The sequence below is a fragment of the Mercenaria mercenaria genome, chromosome 8 (genome assembly GCF_021730395.1).
Source record: "Mercenaria mercenaria strain notata chromosome 8, MADL_Memer_1, whole genome shotgun sequence".
Taxonomy (NCBI): domain Eukaryota; kingdom Metazoa; phylum Mollusca; class Bivalvia; order Venerida; family Veneridae; genus Mercenaria; species Mercenaria mercenaria.
The window spans coordinates 84,274,745-84,294,943 of NC_069368.1; the positions used below are offsets into that span (position 1 = coordinate 84,274,745).

Genomic DNA, 20,199 nt, shown 5'->3' on the forward strand with positions numbered 1-20,199 from the left:
TTTGTTTTGATCACATACTTTTCTTTGATACTAAAATATCATGATATTTGCTTATAACTATACAGTCATGTTTTGTTTTTTAAATGAAATAGATGTTTCAGGGAAATTTGTGGACATTTGTTTGTATTTCAACTATTAAAAATGAGGTACTGATTTATTTAATAAGTCAAAAATCTTACTTGTTTCATAGTCATGGTTAAATAATTCATTATCAATGTTTTATTGTATTTCATACAAATATAACAAGATGAAAGCTACACCTGAAAAATGTACTTTATAAACAATACTGTTTCCTGTTTAGGTATTCAACATGCATTTACAGTCAAAGGAAAATCTAAACTGTGGCCGTAATGGCCAACATTCCTTCAGCAATAAAAATAGTATTGCCACGGAAATGAATCTTTTCGATTGTACCGGAAGCAATATTTGCAGCAGGTAGTAAGCAGTATGAAAGGGTGAATCAACAAGAAACAAGAAAAGGTATATCATTGGTTGACTGTAATTAGTACAAACAAGGTGATACATGTGACATATAATTACCTTTTTTAGAATATACATATCGCACACTATGAAAAACATAGTACAAATATATTACATTCTACAAATGCAAAATCAAGACAAGCTTTGACACAATGAGTCGTAATGACGGTGATAAAACTAACTGCGCTTCAACTAAACAAGCCGACTTATTATTTTAGAACTTAGCATTGACAAAGCATTCTAAAGTATCATGTTCACTTAAAGTTCATAGAATTGTCTGTAAATCGCCTTTTTAAAGCTTTAAAATCAGTTTAAAGCAGCATTAATCAAATCGAACAACTACTTATTACATCATCTACTAAAATCCAGTCACACCAATAATGCTACTTTCATATAAATGCAGAGATAATTTATATACAACCTTGTAATATCATAATGCTATATGCTTGAACACTATAAGTCACATATAATTTGTTTTTTGCGGATAGTTACTTTTGTACATATATGCAATTTAGTAGTATCTGTATACTTGCAACACCAAGTTCAAGGTCACAAGTAGAATAACTTTGTCTGAGACTAATTCAGCGGTAAAATAATTTCAAACTTTTCAAAAATGATAGTTAGTGCACTAGTAGAGTCAGGGGACGTAATACTCAAATGAATATTCGAGAAATGAGTACTCTTAAATCTTCTGACAAGAGACATGTATAAATAGAACATACAATGCAGTTTTTTATAATTTTATACATATATACGTGTATCACATAAAGGTTCACACTTGTGTATGAGTGAAACCTTTCATATCGTATTTACTTCAAACTTTCATTCTGAGTCAAGTGATGCCCCCATAGATAAAATTGAAATAATCTATATAAATGTAAAGCTTTGTTGGCTAGTTATTCACATACTGAAGGATATAGTTTGATTAAATTGTATATAATGTATCTTCAAGCACCACTTACTTTACACACATGATAACCGACTAGTTTAAATAATAATAATACTATTCTATGGTCGAAATACACCTTTGAAAATAGGACTGAAACAAGTGCATGTCAACAACCCTTCATCAGCTTAACAAATATTTAAAAATTATTAGTTTTTTTTATCTAAAACTGCGTAGCATTAAATCAAACCATTTTCTGTATGGTTATTAATTTTCATTTCATTCACCATTTTAGGGAACATTCTATTTCACCCACCAATTACATAGTCTTCATTAATAATTGCAGCATACAGTCAAACATGTATATAAAGACCATGCTATGGAGATATTTAGAGCCGATGATCTCTGGTCGCAGGTGGTCTTTGGCACAATCTTAACCGTATTTGTTTCTATAACTTTTCATGCGCTGTTCACTTTTAGTTTACTTGCTACTTTTTGCCCGATTTTTGGCTGGTACAAATCATTTGTTTGCAGGCATCTTTTCTTTATATAACCTGTTTTATGGTAAGGTAGCCGAGTTAGTATGTTCTCTTCACATAAGTGGTCTCCGAAGATAAATTAGCACTATCTGCTTCCTCGCCATACTCACAGGTAAGCTAAAATGAAGATGTATGTTATATATTGTACTCATCGTTCAGTTTACTTTATGTGAACAGAAACAAACAAATTCTAACAGTTATTTTTCTATAACACACACACTAAGAGAAAACATACATGTACGTAATGCATAGCAGTTATACCTACGAGTATATTTCATTTTATTGTGTAAAAATATATAGCCTAATATCGATTCTGTTAAATAGTTTTCCATACATACGTGGATCCACTATTTTTGTCCAATTAAGAATTCACTGTTATATATGCTGACAATGCCTGTATCTATGTAATACTGTGACAAGTAACATACTTTGAGATTTTCCATTTCCGGTTCGTCAACAGATGCAACGCCACAACGACTAGAACCAAATTCACAATCTATGTCTTGAGAATTGATATTTGGCATTGCATGACCGTTCCCTGGATGAACGTAAACATCGCCGTTTGCTTGAATATTAGTCGTATTGTTTATCACCTTTTTACTCTTTTTATTTATAACTGGACCTGCAATTACATTTTTAAGAAAATACAAAGTCAATACACTACATTTTTCAATCAGCTAAAATATAGAGATTAATATGTATTGTTCTGTTTCAATGTTTTTCTTGAATTATTCTATTGGTTTTATTAAATATAAAAGGTAAAGGTAGAAACTAATTTCTCACATTAATGAAATTAAATATCTTTCATTCTATCATAAAAGAACAGATTTGGTCAAAGTCTGGTTACCTTGCTATATACAAAGCTTGGTTCTGTTGCTTTTGATTAGAAGATCATCTTGTATATTAAGGGCGGACCAGTATTGATAACTACATCCAAGTTTCAAGAAAGGAGGTCCATTAATGCGGAAACATTTTCTAAAAACATATTGACCTCAATCTGGATGTACTCTTTCCACAATAGTTTTAGTAATGTATTATTTTGTTTTCAGATGTTCAAAACTGCATTTTTAACAATAGAGCAAATATACCTGGTGTAATACCGTTGCCAAGATGTACTGAATCTTCATCAGATTTGTCTAGGGTTGAGAAGAAAAAACATGCAATGATTTGAGAGTTCGTTAAGTACATGTAGTACATGTACTACATTCATTTGAATAAAATATAAACAAAAATTATCAGAGAAATTGCAAAAAAATAATTTAGTACTAAAAGGTTACATATTTTAACAGCAATTGTTTCTTTTTAAAGAACACGGAAAAGGTTATATCTAAAGCGTAGAAACATTCATTATAATCAGTATGCTGGCGGTATTATTTGAATCTGTGCATATTTCATCAATCTGCAACACATACTATTAATATACAAGAAAAAACTGCTTTCGTTACGCTTACCTTCTGCTCTGCTATACAAGACAGGGCCTCCACGGTTATCTAAAGCGGGAATGAAATTGAATTATTATTATTAGCGGTATTATACTCTAACCTTTCATTTTCTGCAAATATGTTATCATTGTAGCTTAAATACATTTCCTAGATTAATATTCTATGGACTTATTTTTTTCTAAATATGAATAAATCTACTTTAATATATACATTATCAGTTTTAGAGATCAGTAGTGTTGTATAGGTTACTATGGACAGTTTTAGTACAGAAATGCTCTATTTGAAATAAACTGATATTAAGAAGACTAAGAATTCAAACAATCTGTGATTGCAAATTTAAATAATTTATATATTCACTTTAGTAGAATTTTACATAAATAACACAAATCATGCAACAGTTAATACAATTCATGACAATTATTATGAAAAAGGTTTATTTTTTTATTGAAGAGAGACTATCTATTAAGATAAACTAGAAAGGTAACAAAAGTCACATTTATCACAACTTTTCCAGTGACATATAAGTAGCTTCTTTCATTTACACCAGAAAGAAACCGAACATGGGTACATGTATCCAATCTTTTTTTTTGTGATAGTTAGATCTAGATATTATTTAACTTATGTCCGTTTTTGCCAGGACCTCTTACTGAACTATATGCCTGCATTGTTTCCACCCTTGTGTGTGTTTTGTTCAGAAAAATAGCATAATGAAGCTCTTAAACATAGTTACACTCGTGTAAAAATTTAAGTGAAATTGTGTATATTCATGTCTAAACTACCAAAACCTTTCCGTCGTCTTACTTGTAAACAGGGATATTATTTATTGCATAATTATGCATTTCCTATATACAGAAACCCACAAGTATCTTTTTAGTTATCATACATTTCAACCAACGCAATGTGTCCGATACCGTTTGAAAGTTATAAAGCAAAGGAAAGTCTATAAATAAGTAACCGTTCATCGCACAAAACGTTACGCAGTAACAACAGTAGGAAATTAAAGGGTGATAATGTAACACTAACAAGTAAACAAGAAACAGATTGTCAATATTTTCATGGGAAAATAGCAAAGAAAATGCTTACCTTTTTCACGGAGCAGCTTGTAAGCCATACAAACTAGGGAAATCACAACTGAAATTATTAGCCACAAATTATTTGTACACTGCATTATATATGTAAAATGGATTTTCTGCCAAATGTAAGATTAACTCCGAATATTCTTATTTATTCCTTTATTTCCCATGCATTAAAGTACACTGACCAGAAGAAAATGACGTGTATAAGCTATTAAATAAAAAAAGGTACATTTCAATGCTATATGAACGGATTTTTTGAATAACTATATTGCTGGTTACGTCCTATGCTATTTTGTTATATTGAATATTTCAACAGCAGTCATTAGGTGCAATATGTAAATGTATCCCAGTACCTAGAATTGGTTGTTGTTATATGTTCTTGTCTTATGGGATCATGGACTCCATTCAATATAAATGTTGAATAGAATATCTTTTAAGCCGGTGCTAGTATGTTTCATTAATATCGCATATTTCATTACCTCTCACGGACAGACCCATTAAACTGAGTCTGCTATTTTTGTACTCGGTTTTGATCTACGCTTCCAAACGTTCCTATTCTAACTTTTATTTACCTACCTTATTTCAAAGATTTACATGTCTGTCACAAGTACAGTGAAACACTTAGAGAAAGACATTGAAACGTCAACCTCGGTTTAAAGGTAATGTACATTTAAGCGCAATATTTATAGGCATTTATTAATTAAACTGAAAATTAACAATCATCTTGAAATATATACCTATAGCCATCACAACCGCCAGCACTATCGCAATCGCTACCAACGCCAGTGTGGACAAGGACTGGTCATTATCTAAATAACAAAATCATTTTAGGACATTTTACTTTCGAGGTACTTTATGAAATGGCGAACACGTCAGCTGGATAATATTGTGTACGTGTGTTTACTTGTTAAGGAATCCTAATCAGTAATAAAAAGTCAAGCAAATGTGTAATACTTTCGTTCAGAATTGACTCATTTGCTATTAAAACGGTCAATTGTTAACATTCTTTGTTTACTTTAAATGTGCCAATGTTGCTAGAATGGATTTAACAATATTCTGTCAATATAATAAGGTTATTTTATAAGTAGCTTGATCTGGGATGCTGTATTCGGCTCGAGTTAATTAGCCAGGTCGGAAAATATGAGGCGCGAGTGTGTTCCAAACTAGCAAAAGCCGCGAGAGCCGAAAACAAATACCAGATCTAGCTACTGTTATAATGACCTTTAATTATACAACTGCTCCTTTCTGATTTTGTTATCGAATGAGGTCTTCAATGCTTAAACAATTTGTCGATGATAAACTCACTCGCTCACTCACTACTCACTCACTCACATCTGGATACACTCCTTCTGTCCTACCTCTTATTTGCCCACTCATTCATATACTTAGTCACAGTCAGATGGCAGGAATCGCATCTTACGATCTTATACAATATTCTTACTGCTGTAGGTTTTGTGTATACATCTGTGTATATGTAATAGTTTTAGATGAGTGATTATCATCTATAGTCTCCATGGGTACCAAAAACATTGCGGATTCCTCGGTAAAGTTACCATTTTCTTTAATAGTTTTTCACCAACCTGTTCAAATAGAAGGCAATATAGATGGGTGCCGTCTCACATGAACATGCAATACTCGGCTACATTTTTTGTTTGTTTCAAAGTCCGCTCATTTTCTCTAAAAGTGCAACCGCGCATCTGAAGAAAACAAATTTGAGGATGTTAAGACGGAGGACATTTTCGTAAATTCAATAACTTAAGCTTTTATGATATCGAAAAAGACCAATTTGCGATACAGATATTTGTACGAGTAATGTCTTGACATATACACCTTACGAAATTACAAAATAAGCTCCCGGGGCCAGATTTATGAAAATGCTAAGCAGGGATACTGTTTTTCTTTAACTAAAGAGGTTCGAAACATTTCTTTATGAAATTCTTCCTTTATTTTGCGCAACTACATTGTGTATATAGCCTTGTCTTTTTGAAATAACATGTACCTTAGAGTAAAATATCATGTCTAGACCATTCTTTGTAACAGATACTCTTAAGTTATTTTAAAGCAACAGTTTATATTGAATTCTGATCATAAAGAACACAATTCGGAAGCGTTATCTGTCTGAATTCTTAGTCAGGAATAAGATACATCGGCGCATCATGAGCGTAAGTAACAGTTGTCAAAAGAAATCGAAAATGGTACTGGTTTTGTTGATCATAAATTTGTATTTTCAGACATCTTATTTTAAATCATTTTGTTCGGAATGTGCTTATTATTGTAGTACTAAAGCGCATTTGCATTTCAGACATTTGTGTGCCAGGAATGTGAAAGGGCATATATCCCAGAAAAAGCCTTCTGCGTCATGAAAGAGGCCACGACCCTACATTGGCATATATTATATTAAGCATTGCACACATTGTCCATCTGCCCTTACTTACAGAAATTGTATAAGGTGGATTACTTTCAATATTTCACAGCTGATATACCCTGATGTTCAGGAGATGGTAAAGGGATATTTTGGTCCTGCGAAAAACTTTATGCTTCAATGACCATTAAGCATTCCCCTACAGTATGCTTTGGTGTCCAACTTCTCAATCAAATAAATTTGAATTATTTCGAATTTTTACAAATGATCAAGTATAATTTACCATTGGTCGTAAAGGTAGCGCTTTTCCCCTTTATTTTTATTATTAATTATTGTTCTTCATTAATTTAAACTGAAAGGCATTTAATACATTAATAAATTGGCTACTTCCTTTTTTGATTGTATTAATATTCGCATACACAAAAAGGAAAGTTTGTGACAAAAATGCATTTAAGGATAATTCTTGTTTCTGAATGTAAATTGAGTCATTACAACCTGGAAAGATTGCGCTCGAGCTTTTAAAGGTCACTGTCTTGACTGTAACTGATTAAATATCAACCTGATTATGATTTGAATTTATTGTTACCAAAAATGTTACTTTATGATATTTTTGATAAAAAAGTATTGGTTCGAATAACTTATACAGCCTACAGAATATTATTTTTCTGAAGTGTAAATGTCTTAAGCCGTTTAAGAAAAGAATCGGACTGCGATACACACTTGAAACCGATTCTCATCTCTTTTCTAGATCAAAAAGGAATAATATTGACAGGCTTTAATTCTTTTTCTGTGCCATTTGCTTTGCAACAACATACTAAGAAACTTGGTCTATTGCATACATTCATACATAATTTTACTTTACTCACAATATATTTATATTTATTTATATTAATTTTATGAAATTTAAAGCCAGTTGTATTGTGGTCAATTTAACGAACTATCGTTCCTGGAAGGAACCGACACCAGATTCAAATCTTTCTTACGTAAGAGATATAGCCGGTTTCGGGCTTCGAATCAAGGCCCTATGTGAGAGAGAGGTTACAGTGATTTTAAGTCGGCGACTCTTACCACTCGACCATTGAGATGATCGACCTCTTTATAGTATGATTAAGTATCAAAATGATTACTGCGTCTGCTAAACCTGCAACGTGTTGTTTGATAAATATTGGCTCTAATTATGTTTTCTTTTAAACAGAAGTTCTTTAACTTTAATTTTCAAACTTTTACTATGATTTCACAAGACATGTGAAGAGGTTACCGGCACATACTCTGATAATTCAATATCTATATAACATTCTTAAGGCTTTGAAAATATGATAATGTATCTTAAACTGCAGTTTGAAAATATCTATTCCAATAAAAGCGATACAAAAGCACCAATTATGATATAAAAAGAACTGAATACAAGATTAACGTTGCTGTGCAGAATTGCTCAATCACTCTCAGTGGTTTCTTTATGAAGCAAAGCAAAAGTAAGAATGGTTTACATTTTAATAAATTTAAATAAAGGAATGAGAGTTACAGTTACAGATTTGTTTCAGTCAGAGTAATATAATATTGATATCGAAAGTTGAACCGAACAAACTACTTAAAGACGCTCGCGGCAGTTTCGTCATTTTTTCGCAATAATAGATTTTGATGAAATGTTCTGTATTACAAGATTTATGTTATGATGTATTGAAAAATGAAATAAAAATACTAGGTCACCAGCACTGTTTCAGTGTTATTTGTCCTCAGATATGATGCTATTTTGTACACTTTTCAAAATTTCCATACTCCTACCATGTGTTTCAGTGAAGTACAATAACTAGTATAAATTTAGAATTTAAACATTTTTATAACAGAAAACAATATTTCTAGTGGAGACATGCACAAAGAAGTCAAAAGAAATTGATTTTGTAAAAAAGAACAATAGTTGTTCAGCAGACCGATGGTTACTTTTTCATATTTTTGTCAATGTTAAGTTGGTATTTCTGCTATTTTATCAAATTTCACATAATAGAACTAAATCAAACTCTGCACATGTATTTGCTTATGTCTACCTAATCTAAAACAAAAAGAAAATTTGTAGGCCACCATATTAGATTTGGCTTAAATTAAATTACAACGGGATGGAGTGTAGTGTGCATTTATAGAACGCAGGTTGGTACGAAATACGTATTACTAATCAATTTTTATTTCAAACAATGGCATATATTCAGCCAAAATCTTTGACAGTATTCTGTTTTTGTCCACAGCTTAAGGCAAAGATAGTTAACAAGAGGATCAAATGGCCTTAGGTAGCTCACCTGAGGAACATCTGGAATAAACTCTGAAGAAACTGGACCAGGTTTTTTTCTGTATTTTTTAAGGAAGAAACAGAGAGGAATCATTCCGGCTGCTGCATCCTTAACCTTTAACATATTGATCTTAAAAGCACTTAGGGTTATCTACTCCATTTGGCCAATCAACCCACTAAGTAGGGTGAAGGGTGCAGGTAAAAGGCTTCTCAACAAATGCTGCGGAAACTCTTTTCAGTGTTTATACGTCAATGATTTGAACATGTGACCTAGAAATATATCAAATTATCAAACGGCAGATTTCTTAATAAGCGGATTTTTACGTGTTTCTGGAGTGTTTTGTACTCGAGGTACACTAGAGGTGTACTGGTCAGGAACCCAGGCAATCCTTGCGTGTATCAGTGCTATACACTGGGCACGTTAAAGAACCAGGCTGTCTATTCGAAACGAGCTAGGCTAAGTTAGCCGGATAAGCCTGTATCTGATTTCTGATCTCTCTGTCGTGGGGGCTTTGTCTCGCTCTGTCCCTCTGGTCAGATCGCTCTGTGTCTGTACTAGTAGAGGATGAATTATGCGCCCTGTGTGGCTGCATTTGAACTATGTAAAGCGCCTTGGGCGCTATATAAATCAGGTATAACTCAATGTACAACGCCAGTGAATATACTATGTGTAAAATTAGGCGTTTAATCAAATAAAGCAGTTTTCAGTTTTCAGTATTTTGATGTCATAGATTTCAGAACAAAACAGATAGTTCCCGAATACGGATGTACGGTACAGGGATTATGAACAACCAAATTAGCACGGTGTCGGGGTAAATATCGACCCGTCCGAAAAAACTACCACGAGCGCCTTTAAGTAATGAAGACAACGCCAGTGCGATATAAAAACAGACTAACTATTTTTCCAAAGCCGATCTAGAAATGTACTTATACTGTTAAGAAGCGTCAACTTGCCACATAAAGTGAAAGTTGGTGCATTTTCAATTAAATCAGTCAAATTAAGTATTTTACTTAGGTGAAATTCTACAGTTTACCGTCGGCAAAAAACTTTCATTTGACATGACCATTTGAATTTTACCAGACATATAATGAGAGTGTTTTATAGTAAGCAGTATAAACATGGAAAAACTGAAAAGTAGCAGTTTAATGAAACAAAGGACTACAACTACCAAATCGTTAAATCATGCCCCCGTCTCAGCATTAAGAAAAATGATAAAACGGTACCCCTGCTTAGCATTTTCATAAATCTGGCCCCGAACCTATAGAATGCTCTTATTTGTAATTTCGTAAGGTGTATATGTCAGGATAATACTCGTACAAATATCTGTGTCGCAGACTGTCTTTTTCGGTCTTACATAATGTTAATTTATTGAATTTGTGAAAATGTCCCCCGTCTTAACATCCTCAATCCTTCAGATGCGCGGTTGCATTTTTACAGCATACGAGCGGACTTTGAAACAAACAACTTGTAGCCGAGTGTTGAAATTTCTTATGAGATGGCACTCATCTATGTTTCCTTTTATTTGAACAAGTTGGTGAAAAGGTATTTAAGAAAATGTTTCATTTACTGAAAAATCCGCCATGTTTTTGACACCCCTGACTAGCAAAAAAGTCACGTGGTACATGCATCCTGATAATGGCGGATTTAAATAGTCCTCATTTTTATTTGCTCTGTAGTATCTTCTTTGCAATCATTTGCTGAAATCACATGACAGATGTATGTGTGACATGTAGGTAGCATTTTCATAAAAAAAATAATACCATAACAGAATTTGTTATGGATACATAGATCATATACCACCACTTCTGCAAATTTGGGTCTCATTGTTAGCTAATTTTTTACAGTTTGTATGTTTGACTGAAAATATGTTTCTCGCATCAAACATGACCCCCTTTTTTCTTTTGAATTTTATTCAGCAATGACAATATTCTTCAAGAAAATGTAAGTTATAAAATTCAAAATGGGTCCTGATGTGTGCTACAACCACTGGAAATATGTCAATTTTATATAAAATAAAGGACAGCTGTTTAGTGTGTTTGAGCCTTATATAATAAGTTTATCATAAATAATTGTAACTTATTGTTTAGTATTTCATATTCGAATAGTTTTTTTTTCTTCAAATTCACGCTGTTGTTTTCCAGTACACTTAATTGTGCCAATGAATAGAGAGAGAGAGAGAGAGAGAGAGAGAGAGAGAGAGAGAGAGAGAGAATATTTTAGCCCTTATCAAATTGGCTCCACTCAAATCTGAATCGGTAAATAAGACATTTATTTAAATACACTGAACAGTTACTGATAATAAACCCCATTGACAAATGAAATATATCAAAATAGCATAACTAATGGAGTACTTAAGTGATGATCGACAGCTCTGTTTCATGAAAACCAAGAAAAGTTAATAAGGATTTTAAGCACGCATTATATAGCTGGTAATGCTCATTAATACAAAATGGAACACAACAGAATGACTAAGCTTCACAACAAATTGGTGACTTGTAAGCAATCAAATATGATATGCTACAAAAAAAGCAAACAATGTGATGTAACAGTATTACAAAAGGAACTGAACAATCATGTTTATCAGCCAATTATGCACCAAAAGAAAGTTAAGTTGTTTATGTGTTGTGAAGGAAGGGAGATGGTATAAAATTAACAGACGGCGAACAGTCTCTGCTAGCCTTATACACCAGAAAATATAAACATGCAGGAAAGTTATTCAAACTGCAAAACAACTTACATATAAGTACGGTTAGCAAGTGGCAGTAGTTCTTGTGTATTCACACAGGATTGAAAATAAATTTAAATGCATGTTGTATGTTTCTATGTATAATCAAGAAGCTTTTTATTGTATTCAATTTTGCTAATGAAATGTAAGTCTTGTACATGCTACCAGCCTACAGTCATATTTCCTGACAACATTCAGCACTAAGTTTACTGTGAGCATACATATTCAAACTTTTTCCAAACATTATTTTCTTAAAAATTCAATAAAATTATAACCAATTGAAAAGTTATATAACTGTAAACATTCAACCGCATCAAATAGTGCAAATTCCTCTTAAAGTTAAACATAATCAAATATAATTTGCAAACTGGCAGCAGGTAATACATTGAAACAGAGATTTTCCAAATATTGTATAAGATAAACTACATATGACGACAGTTTATAGATCATAGAAAAGCATTTCGTCTCATCGGACAAAATATTCTTATTCGACATGTTAAAATAAGGAGGAGGAGGAGTGCTGATTTGTAGCACCATGCGCCTTTTTGTATGTAGCATAGATTAAAAAAAATCAATAGTTTTTAACACACACGATTTTATTTACAAGGTAAATTATACTAAAAATTGATCCAGGTATAGATACATCAGCTTCTTAAACAGTGTTTGTCCCACGCCAAACTGTTTTAAAAAATAATATTTCTTAGCCGAAAAGTTCTATGTTACAATAACCTAAGAACCCTTTCCAAATCTTCAACATTTCTTAACCCTCTCTCTATCCCAATCTCGTATTGTTCAATTATCAGATTCCATTTCTATTAAATATTTCCTTTTCTCTAATTCTATCCTCCTAATTTTATCTCTCTTCCTAGTTCAGTTCTTCAATTTGATCTCTTTCTAATCATTTTTCCTTCGTATTTATACCCTTTTCACAAACTGCATAGTAATAACATGTTTACAAGTATTTAAAATGTTTATAGCAATTTCAAAAACAAGGCAATCAAAATACCCATTATATACTAAATAACCGTAAACATCAGATGTAGAATCAGTCACTATTGGGTATTTTTGTACATAAATGACTGGTACTGAAACAAACAAAATAATTAAGGTCAAATCTTTTTGACATTCCACTTTGATTCATTTTGCTAAAGTTGTAAACAACAACAGTAAGCTGACCAGGTAAAGAAAGTAATTAACATTTTTGAACAATTAATGAAAGTTCCATCAAAACATTATCTGCTGATAACTTTGCAATATCTGACCAGTTATAATAGTGAATAAGGTCATTTATGCAAAACTTAATGGATAAAACATTCCGATGTTATGAAATTTGCTAGAGTAGTAAATACCATCAATGACCTAATTAAGTATATAAAATAAGTAGTATTTGTAAGAATTATCGGAATGTTCTACCACAATCAATAACAAATAAAATAAACACAATGAGTAATTGACTTAAAAACTGATCTGCGAGCTATCAATGTGTTACAGGTTAAATAACATTTTCAAAATAATCTGAAATATGTTTTTCTACCTTGATTGCCGTCTTTCGTCCTATCGTTCGTTTCGGCAGTTTGACTTGTATGGTAACCATGAGTTGTCGTAACTCCGTCAGGCACCGATACTTTCACAAAAGGTGTCAGGGTAGCGTAACTCAACCCGCTGCCGTTACGCCTAAAAATAAGGCAAATAGAATGTGTTAAAAGCCAATATTATCCTTGAAAGTTATTTAAAACATAATCATGTCTAGCATAAATATACAAAACTGCAGAGTAATTTCAGAATTCGATGAAATAAATTTGTTCATATGATCAAAGCGTGAGAGTTCCTTTAATAACTCTTAAAATTCTACGATCCAAAAACACCCAATCTTTTTATTTAAGATTTGTTGCTCACTAGATTTGTAAAGTCTATGTTTATCAAATGCAAAATGAAATAAATCCTGAAAATGTAACGGGGTTGATATACGCAACATAACATATTCTATAATAAGTCGGCAAAAAATATTTTACCATTGGCATACGAAATGACTATCGTAGGTCCTGACTTGTCCAGGCATACATGATGGAACACAGGAGCAATCTGAAGAACAAATGTATATGATAAATAAACATTTTCTTGTTCTTGAGAAACGCTATGTGTTTGAGAAACATTGTATTACAACATTACTTTTATTTTGAAGCAAACATCAAATACCCAGTGCGATCCTATCCGAAATGATTATATAATGTACTTGTTAAAGTAAAAAGTCAAAGCTACGAACGTTATTTCCGCTTAATGTATTAGATTGTGACCTCCCTATTTACCTACAAAACGACAAATTTATGGTACGTATTGAGAAAAAAAACACTGTATATTTCACATTTCAATACATTTAAGCATGCTATTGACATTTTAAAGTTTTGGCTGTTTCCGTCTAGAGAAGTTATGAAAATGCTCAATATAATTAAAGCCAATTGCATTATTGCATAGATGTATGTGCAGTTGCTGGATCGATATTTCAAACTTTCACAATCATTTTTCTGAACGGCATGTTATATTAACTTACTAGGCATCAAGTCTTTGTTGTCATCACATTTTAATCCGTGATCATTATAGCTTACATCAACACAATTATCATGCTGCGAATCCAGAGGGAAAGACGTGAAGCCATCCGGATTGCAGAAATTTCTTTCGAAATTGCAGTAGCCCTGAGCATGAGTATCTATCGTTGATTTTTTAATTACAACGATAGAGTCATCTTTCACGCATGCGTAGAAGCAGTTTCCTGAGCTGAATTGAAAATACCCGTCAGGACATGGAATGGAGAATGCGTCAACAAAATCAGGATTTGATACATTGTACAAAACAATGTTCCTCTTCCCTGTAATCAAATAAATGTGACGAAAGTCTTTATTATGATTATGATGATGATGATGACGATTATTATTATTATTATTATTATTATTATTAAGAGGAAGCAAATAAGCATACAACAAATTTAGGTAAAATTACCCCTTTGCCATTTTTTTATTTTATGACATTTAAAGTGTCAACTAATCACATGTAACATTACCCATAACACTGCGTCGCAAAACTATCATAAGGCAAAGACTAATTAAAGTAAATTTAATATCAAATGTAAGCATGCATTTTGACTTAACTTACCTACTTTTTCATGTAATAGCGCGCAGTGATATTTCACTATAATCGATTCTGTATAGTAAAATAGAACTACATGTACTTACTTTTCGTACAGTCACTAAATTGCCCACATATATGAATTGTGTATCCATCACCGTTTATACAATAGTAGTTTTCTTTTGGGCAAACTTGTTCTGTGAAACAGGTATCATAATAAAGGTTATATAATTCCTCACTGTAATGACACTCTGTTAAGTTTTTGAATGAGCAAAGATTATTTGGCTTCAAGACTTTAACTCGTTCCAGGTATGACGCAAATTGTGAATTTAAAATTGAATTCTTGTTTGCTTTAAGGATCAGTTGTGGTTGTTCCAAAGCATTTGTGGGTGTCAGTAAGAAATAATTCATTACGACGTAATGCAGGATGAATTGAATAATTACACCAATGCACAACTTCATCTGCAAAATAAAAGATATGTTCTCATCAGTAAAATAGTAATATACTAGGTGAACTATATTTTAATTGAAACACGTTTAACTACTAAAATGTAAATTAGGAAATTATATTCTGTTTGAATAATAAACTAAACACCCACAGTAAATGATCTAGATATCTTCATTTACGCATGTTTTGTTGTATACTGTACATCTGCCATTAAGAATGTTTGTGTGTTTGTTTTAGGTTTAACGCCGTTTTGCAACTGTATTTCAGTTATGAAACAGAGGACAGTTAACCTAACCCGTGCTCCTGGTTTCGGCACAAGTCCGAAAGTAACTGTCAACTCCCCAACATGAATCAGAGATGGAGGACGAATAATGTAAAACACAATGCCATTTATCGAATCGCCACGGAGAACATACGTCCCGCTTGAGGATCGAACTCATGAGCCCGAGATCTGTAGATCTGCGCTCACTCTATTATGCTAAACAGGCGGGCGTACGAAAGTAATTGTTAAACCTATATGGAATGTTGATTGTTTGCATCATTTCACAGCATATCAGTCGCATAAACTTGCTTTTTTTTAAATGTGCATGTATTGACTTATACAATACGAAAGCTCATTACATGAATTAGAACAACAATATCATTTTTACTCGTCTCCATCAAACCATTGCCAATTTGACAGATCTTGTAATATGATAGGCTTTTTGAAGATCAACAATATAAAATGCTGATCAATTTAATTGGATAAGAATTAAAATGTTTGATATGAATTCTACTGTTACATTTATCTTATGTTTATGTGTATATATACATGATTTAAGTTTTTCTTCACAATGTATAAAACATAATGATACAAGTTAAAGAATATGGCATGCAGTTTGCTAAAAAAGATATATTTCATTTTAAGCATACTCCTAAGAATATAACTCCATCTTAAAGAAGATGTAATGTTTTTCCATAAGTTAGCACCACTAACGAGCATAATGATTAAGAATATCCGGACCAATAAAGGTCCGTTTTCTAACACATTGAAAATTTTTTTCCCAAATATTTGGAAACCCACGAATTTAAAATTAGTTCAATATCATTATTACCTAAATATAGCCTGATACAAAAGCGAAGAAAAAGACAAAACCATCAACAGTTTTTCTTTTTTATGGATTTGAACATCATTTTCTGAAATGCTGAAGCAAATTCTACTTACTTTTACACGATACCTTATATCCATTCTAATGGCAGGACACACTTGTTTGTACTTTATTGTACGCATTTAACTTTAATAACTAGTTATATCCAGTATATGCATACGCAATAATCGATATTGTCTATATATATACCGGGTATATAAAATAGCTTTAATATAATACTATTAGGCGAGTTATATCCTTGTCTGGTCAAAGTTCGTGGATACAAGAAACAACAAGTTCATACTCGAATAAGATTAGCAAACAGCAACAAATTTATACTTACAATCAAATCCTTAATCAACTTCCTTTTCAAAAGCATGCAAAACGCGTGAAAAATACCATCAACCTTGCAGAAATGTGCAGAACAAAACAGGCATGTCAGTTAGTTTACTTACTTTCATTTTCAAGTTCGTGGATGACGTCATCAGTTTATGTGCTCACGAGAATTGTCAATTAGGCTTAGGAAAAAAAGTTTGTTTTACATAGCATTTAACATCAACACAAAATATAGTAATTAATGATTTATTTACAGTAAATTATTTACAAATAAGTTTTTTTTCACAAGTCAGTGCCTATTCCTCATAGTCAACACAGTAAGGGCAGTAGAATTTCTGACCTTCAGTAACTTCAGTTATGGGGCAACAATATTTCAGGTGTACCCAGTGTAAACAGGGCCTCCAGCCATGTTTACCATCACACTGAGGCAACTCAACAAACTTATCAGACCTGTTTCTAGAGATTTCAATAGGCTGGCGTGCACTGCATACACAGCATGGCTCAGTGTCCATGTTGTCTGACTCAGAGTCAGATATTTCACATCTATATGAGCTTTCAGCAGACTTCTCAGTGGGCCTGGCTTCGGACTGGACTGTTTGTTCAAGAGTTTGATTTTCATTAATTTTTTAACTAACTTCTCCTTTGTTTGCATTTGTTCTGGCTTCCTTTTGTTCTGACTTAGTTCATGTTCTTTCATTTGCTCTATTACACTTTCTGTAGACATCTCTTTTCCTGATACTATTTTGCTCATAGTTTTTCTTGTTTTTCTCTGCTTTTCAGTTTCTGATTTCTTTCTCTTAAGTTCTTTCTCTTTTTCTTGCATGAAGACACTACATCATTCATCTTTGTTAACTTCAAAGCCCCCTTCCATTGTAGAAGCTTCACTAGCTTGACTACATTCTGCAGACTCCTGGTAGACATCAGCTGGTAGAAGCTTGTCTTGAGGTATGGCAGCTTTATCCAGGGGATATATACCCGTCTTCCTGAACCCAGACTATAGATTTTCAGGGGATACTGCCTTAGTGTAGGCTTTGCACGCCAGCTCACACACATTGTACCGACAAATAGTGGCAGATGTTTCCCTTATTAACTTGTGGCACTGGATGTTATATATTTTTGGAAGGGTCCAAAGCAGGCAACATCAAAGGGTTGAAGAATATGGGAGCAATGAGCAGGAAAGACAAAAATGACAATATTCTGTTCCAGAGCCCACTCTGCAAGCCCTACAGAAACATGCGACTTGTGACCATCCAACATAAGTAGAACAGGTTCATTGGTGCGACCTGGAATGTACTTGATAAAATGATGTTCAATTCAGTGTCTGGAGATAGCACCATTGGACCAGCCGGTCTCGCTTACTGTTCCATCTGCACCAGCGCATTTGCCCGCCAGTAAGTCAGGATTCATGCGCGTTCCTGCAAATACAAAATAGGGCGGAATGGCCACACCACTGGCACTACCGCTGCCCAAGACAGTGACTGTTTTGCTCTTTCCAGTTGTGACTGCCGGTGGATTAGCATGTACATGAACAATATGTGCTATTGTTTATGGTCCAACGAGATACCCTTTTCGTCAATATTAAAAATGAGGTGGGGTTTGTCATGTAAATCATACTGGTCTAGTATTCCCCTGAGATTGTCAAAGTAAGTGTTCACATTTTTCTCATTTGCCATCTTTGCTCTCAGCTGTTCCGAACTTCTTGGTTTGTGTACTTTCACATCTGGCCATCTGTTTCTGAAACCTTCAAACAAGCCAGAGTAAGCGGATTGGATTTGGTACGTTTACCTAATCTGATAGCATAGTCAGTGGCAATGTCAACTGTTTCTTGTTTGGTATATCCATACCCGTACCCAGCCATCGTTTTCAGATGGTCAACTTTTTTAGACTCCTCATACAGAGAAAGAACAGTGGCCCTTCCAATGGTCACACAATCCGGATCAATTTTACCATGTATTCTGTCCCTAAGGGTCTGCTCAGGCACTCCAAAAATCTTAGCAGCTCTACACACTGAGACATTTTCATCTTTTATATATTTGTAGGCATTGTGCATGGCAGTAGGTGAGTAGAGGCGGTATATCTGCTTCAAAGGACGAGGATTTATCTAAAATAAAAAAAAAAGATTGTTATCTTTTTGGTAAAAATGGACCCGTAAGGTTTCTGGACTAATCAACACATAATAAAATAACCTTGGCCTAAATGTAATGAAAACCCCAAACGAGGCTGTCAAGTTAAAATGTAAACAAAGCAGACGAGTTGATACCTGTCATTCTAAGGTATTTAAGGGAGTTATTTGGGATTAGTAAAATTTGAATATAAGGTATTTCTGTATGCTTGGGGTTTTATTGGTGTTCTTACCTGTTTAAACCGCATATTTTGACTTTTTTTTTTTGGTTGTTGACAAAGGTTTGTTTACTTCCGGTTTCCGGTTGGTTAGTGCGCGCGTGCGCCAAGGCTGGAGTGTGACATCATATGTAATAGGGAATCCACGAACTTGAACTATCCACAAACTTAGGCTAGACAACGATTTTACTAGAAATAATGCCAGAGCCTTACACTTATTCCAATATAAAGTTTTATTGATGATTTATAATCTTTAGGCGTAAAAAAATTGTTTGTTTCCGGTATCCCGATCTACCCTCAATTTTTGGCCCGCCCCTAAATGTTTTTATGGCCATGGAGGATAATTTTTCTGCACTTTTTATGCTTTAAACATGGTCAGTGATATTAGAAATCAACTTACTGATGCTCTAAAGGCATAACCCCCTTATTTGTATTCATTTTTTTACACAAAAATAATTTCCGAAAAGTCTCCCTTAATACAAAAAAAAACAAAAACAAAAAACAACCCCGACCTACCTACCCTATTGTTTTGAGCATGTTACCGGAAACAAAAGTTTTTTTAGGCCTTAGTTACTTATAAAATACAGGAAAAAAGTCCTGTAAAACTCTGGAAATTAGGTGATATTCAAGGGCAGCTTCAAAGATTTTAATCAAAGTATTGCAAATGTATCTTAAATAAAATTAATTAAACAAAATAATAGTATCATTCTTTATCAGCATGCAAGCATTACATAATAATGCAGTTCAAGAATTTTTTATAAATAATAATTGCTATACCTGTTTATGAATTTCGAGCAAATATTGATGATAACAAGTACCCCACCTATCTGCAGTAGCAATAAGAATATACTTTCTGTTTACGATCCCCTATTAATGTTTTTTTCTCGTTTCTGACTTTCAAATACACATGTTTGGTGTTCAACCCCTTTTAACGTAAATGCCGACAAGTTTGTTTTAGAAAAACGTATGCATCAATTTGGTTAGAAATTCTATTTTTCTGGAGGCCGGTTTAACACCTATGTCCTGAATTTTGACACCA

The 20,199-nt window shown here is 33.1% G+C and overlaps 1 protein-coding gene across 1 annotated transcript; it reads right to left on the reverse strand.

Moving 5' to 3' along the window:
- Positions 1 to 318: 318 nt before the first annotated feature.
- On the reverse strand, positions 319 to 16,666 carry LOC128559128 (uncharacterized). Its single transcript, XM_053550299.1, has 11 exons — positions 16,562 to 16,666; positions 15,017 to 15,371; positions 14,338 to 14,652; positions 13,802 to 13,871; positions 13,324 to 13,463; positions 5,161 to 5,232; positions 4,431 to 4,478; positions 3,357 to 3,395; positions 2,994 to 3,041; positions 2,334 to 2,527; positions 319 to 2,022 (listed from the first exon to the last, which is right to left on the reverse strand). Exons 1-11 carry the CDS (start codon positions 16,625 to 16,627, stop codon positions 1,945 to 1,947), a joined length of 1,425 nt encoding a protein of 474 aa, XP_053406274.1. The 5' UTR covers positions 16,628 to 16,666; the 3' UTR covers positions 319 to 1,944.
- Between the last annotated feature and the right edge of the window lie 3,533 nt (positions 16,667 to 20,199).

Bases quoted from the DNA above. Each gene is read 5' to 3' on its own strand.
- LOC128559128 (XM_053550299.1), bottom strand. From the start codon at position 16,627: ATGCGTACAATAAAGTACAAACAAGTGTGTCCTGCCATTAGAATGGAT. The intron at 13,464-13,801 runs GTAAAATATTTT...CCTTATTTTTAG, and splicing joins AGTCATTTCGTATGCCAATG to GCGTAACGGCAGCGGGTTGA. The intron at 2,023-2,333 runs GTATGTTACTTG...TCTTCATTTTAG, and splicing joins CGGAAATGGAAAATCTCAAA to CTTACCTGTGAGTATGGCGA.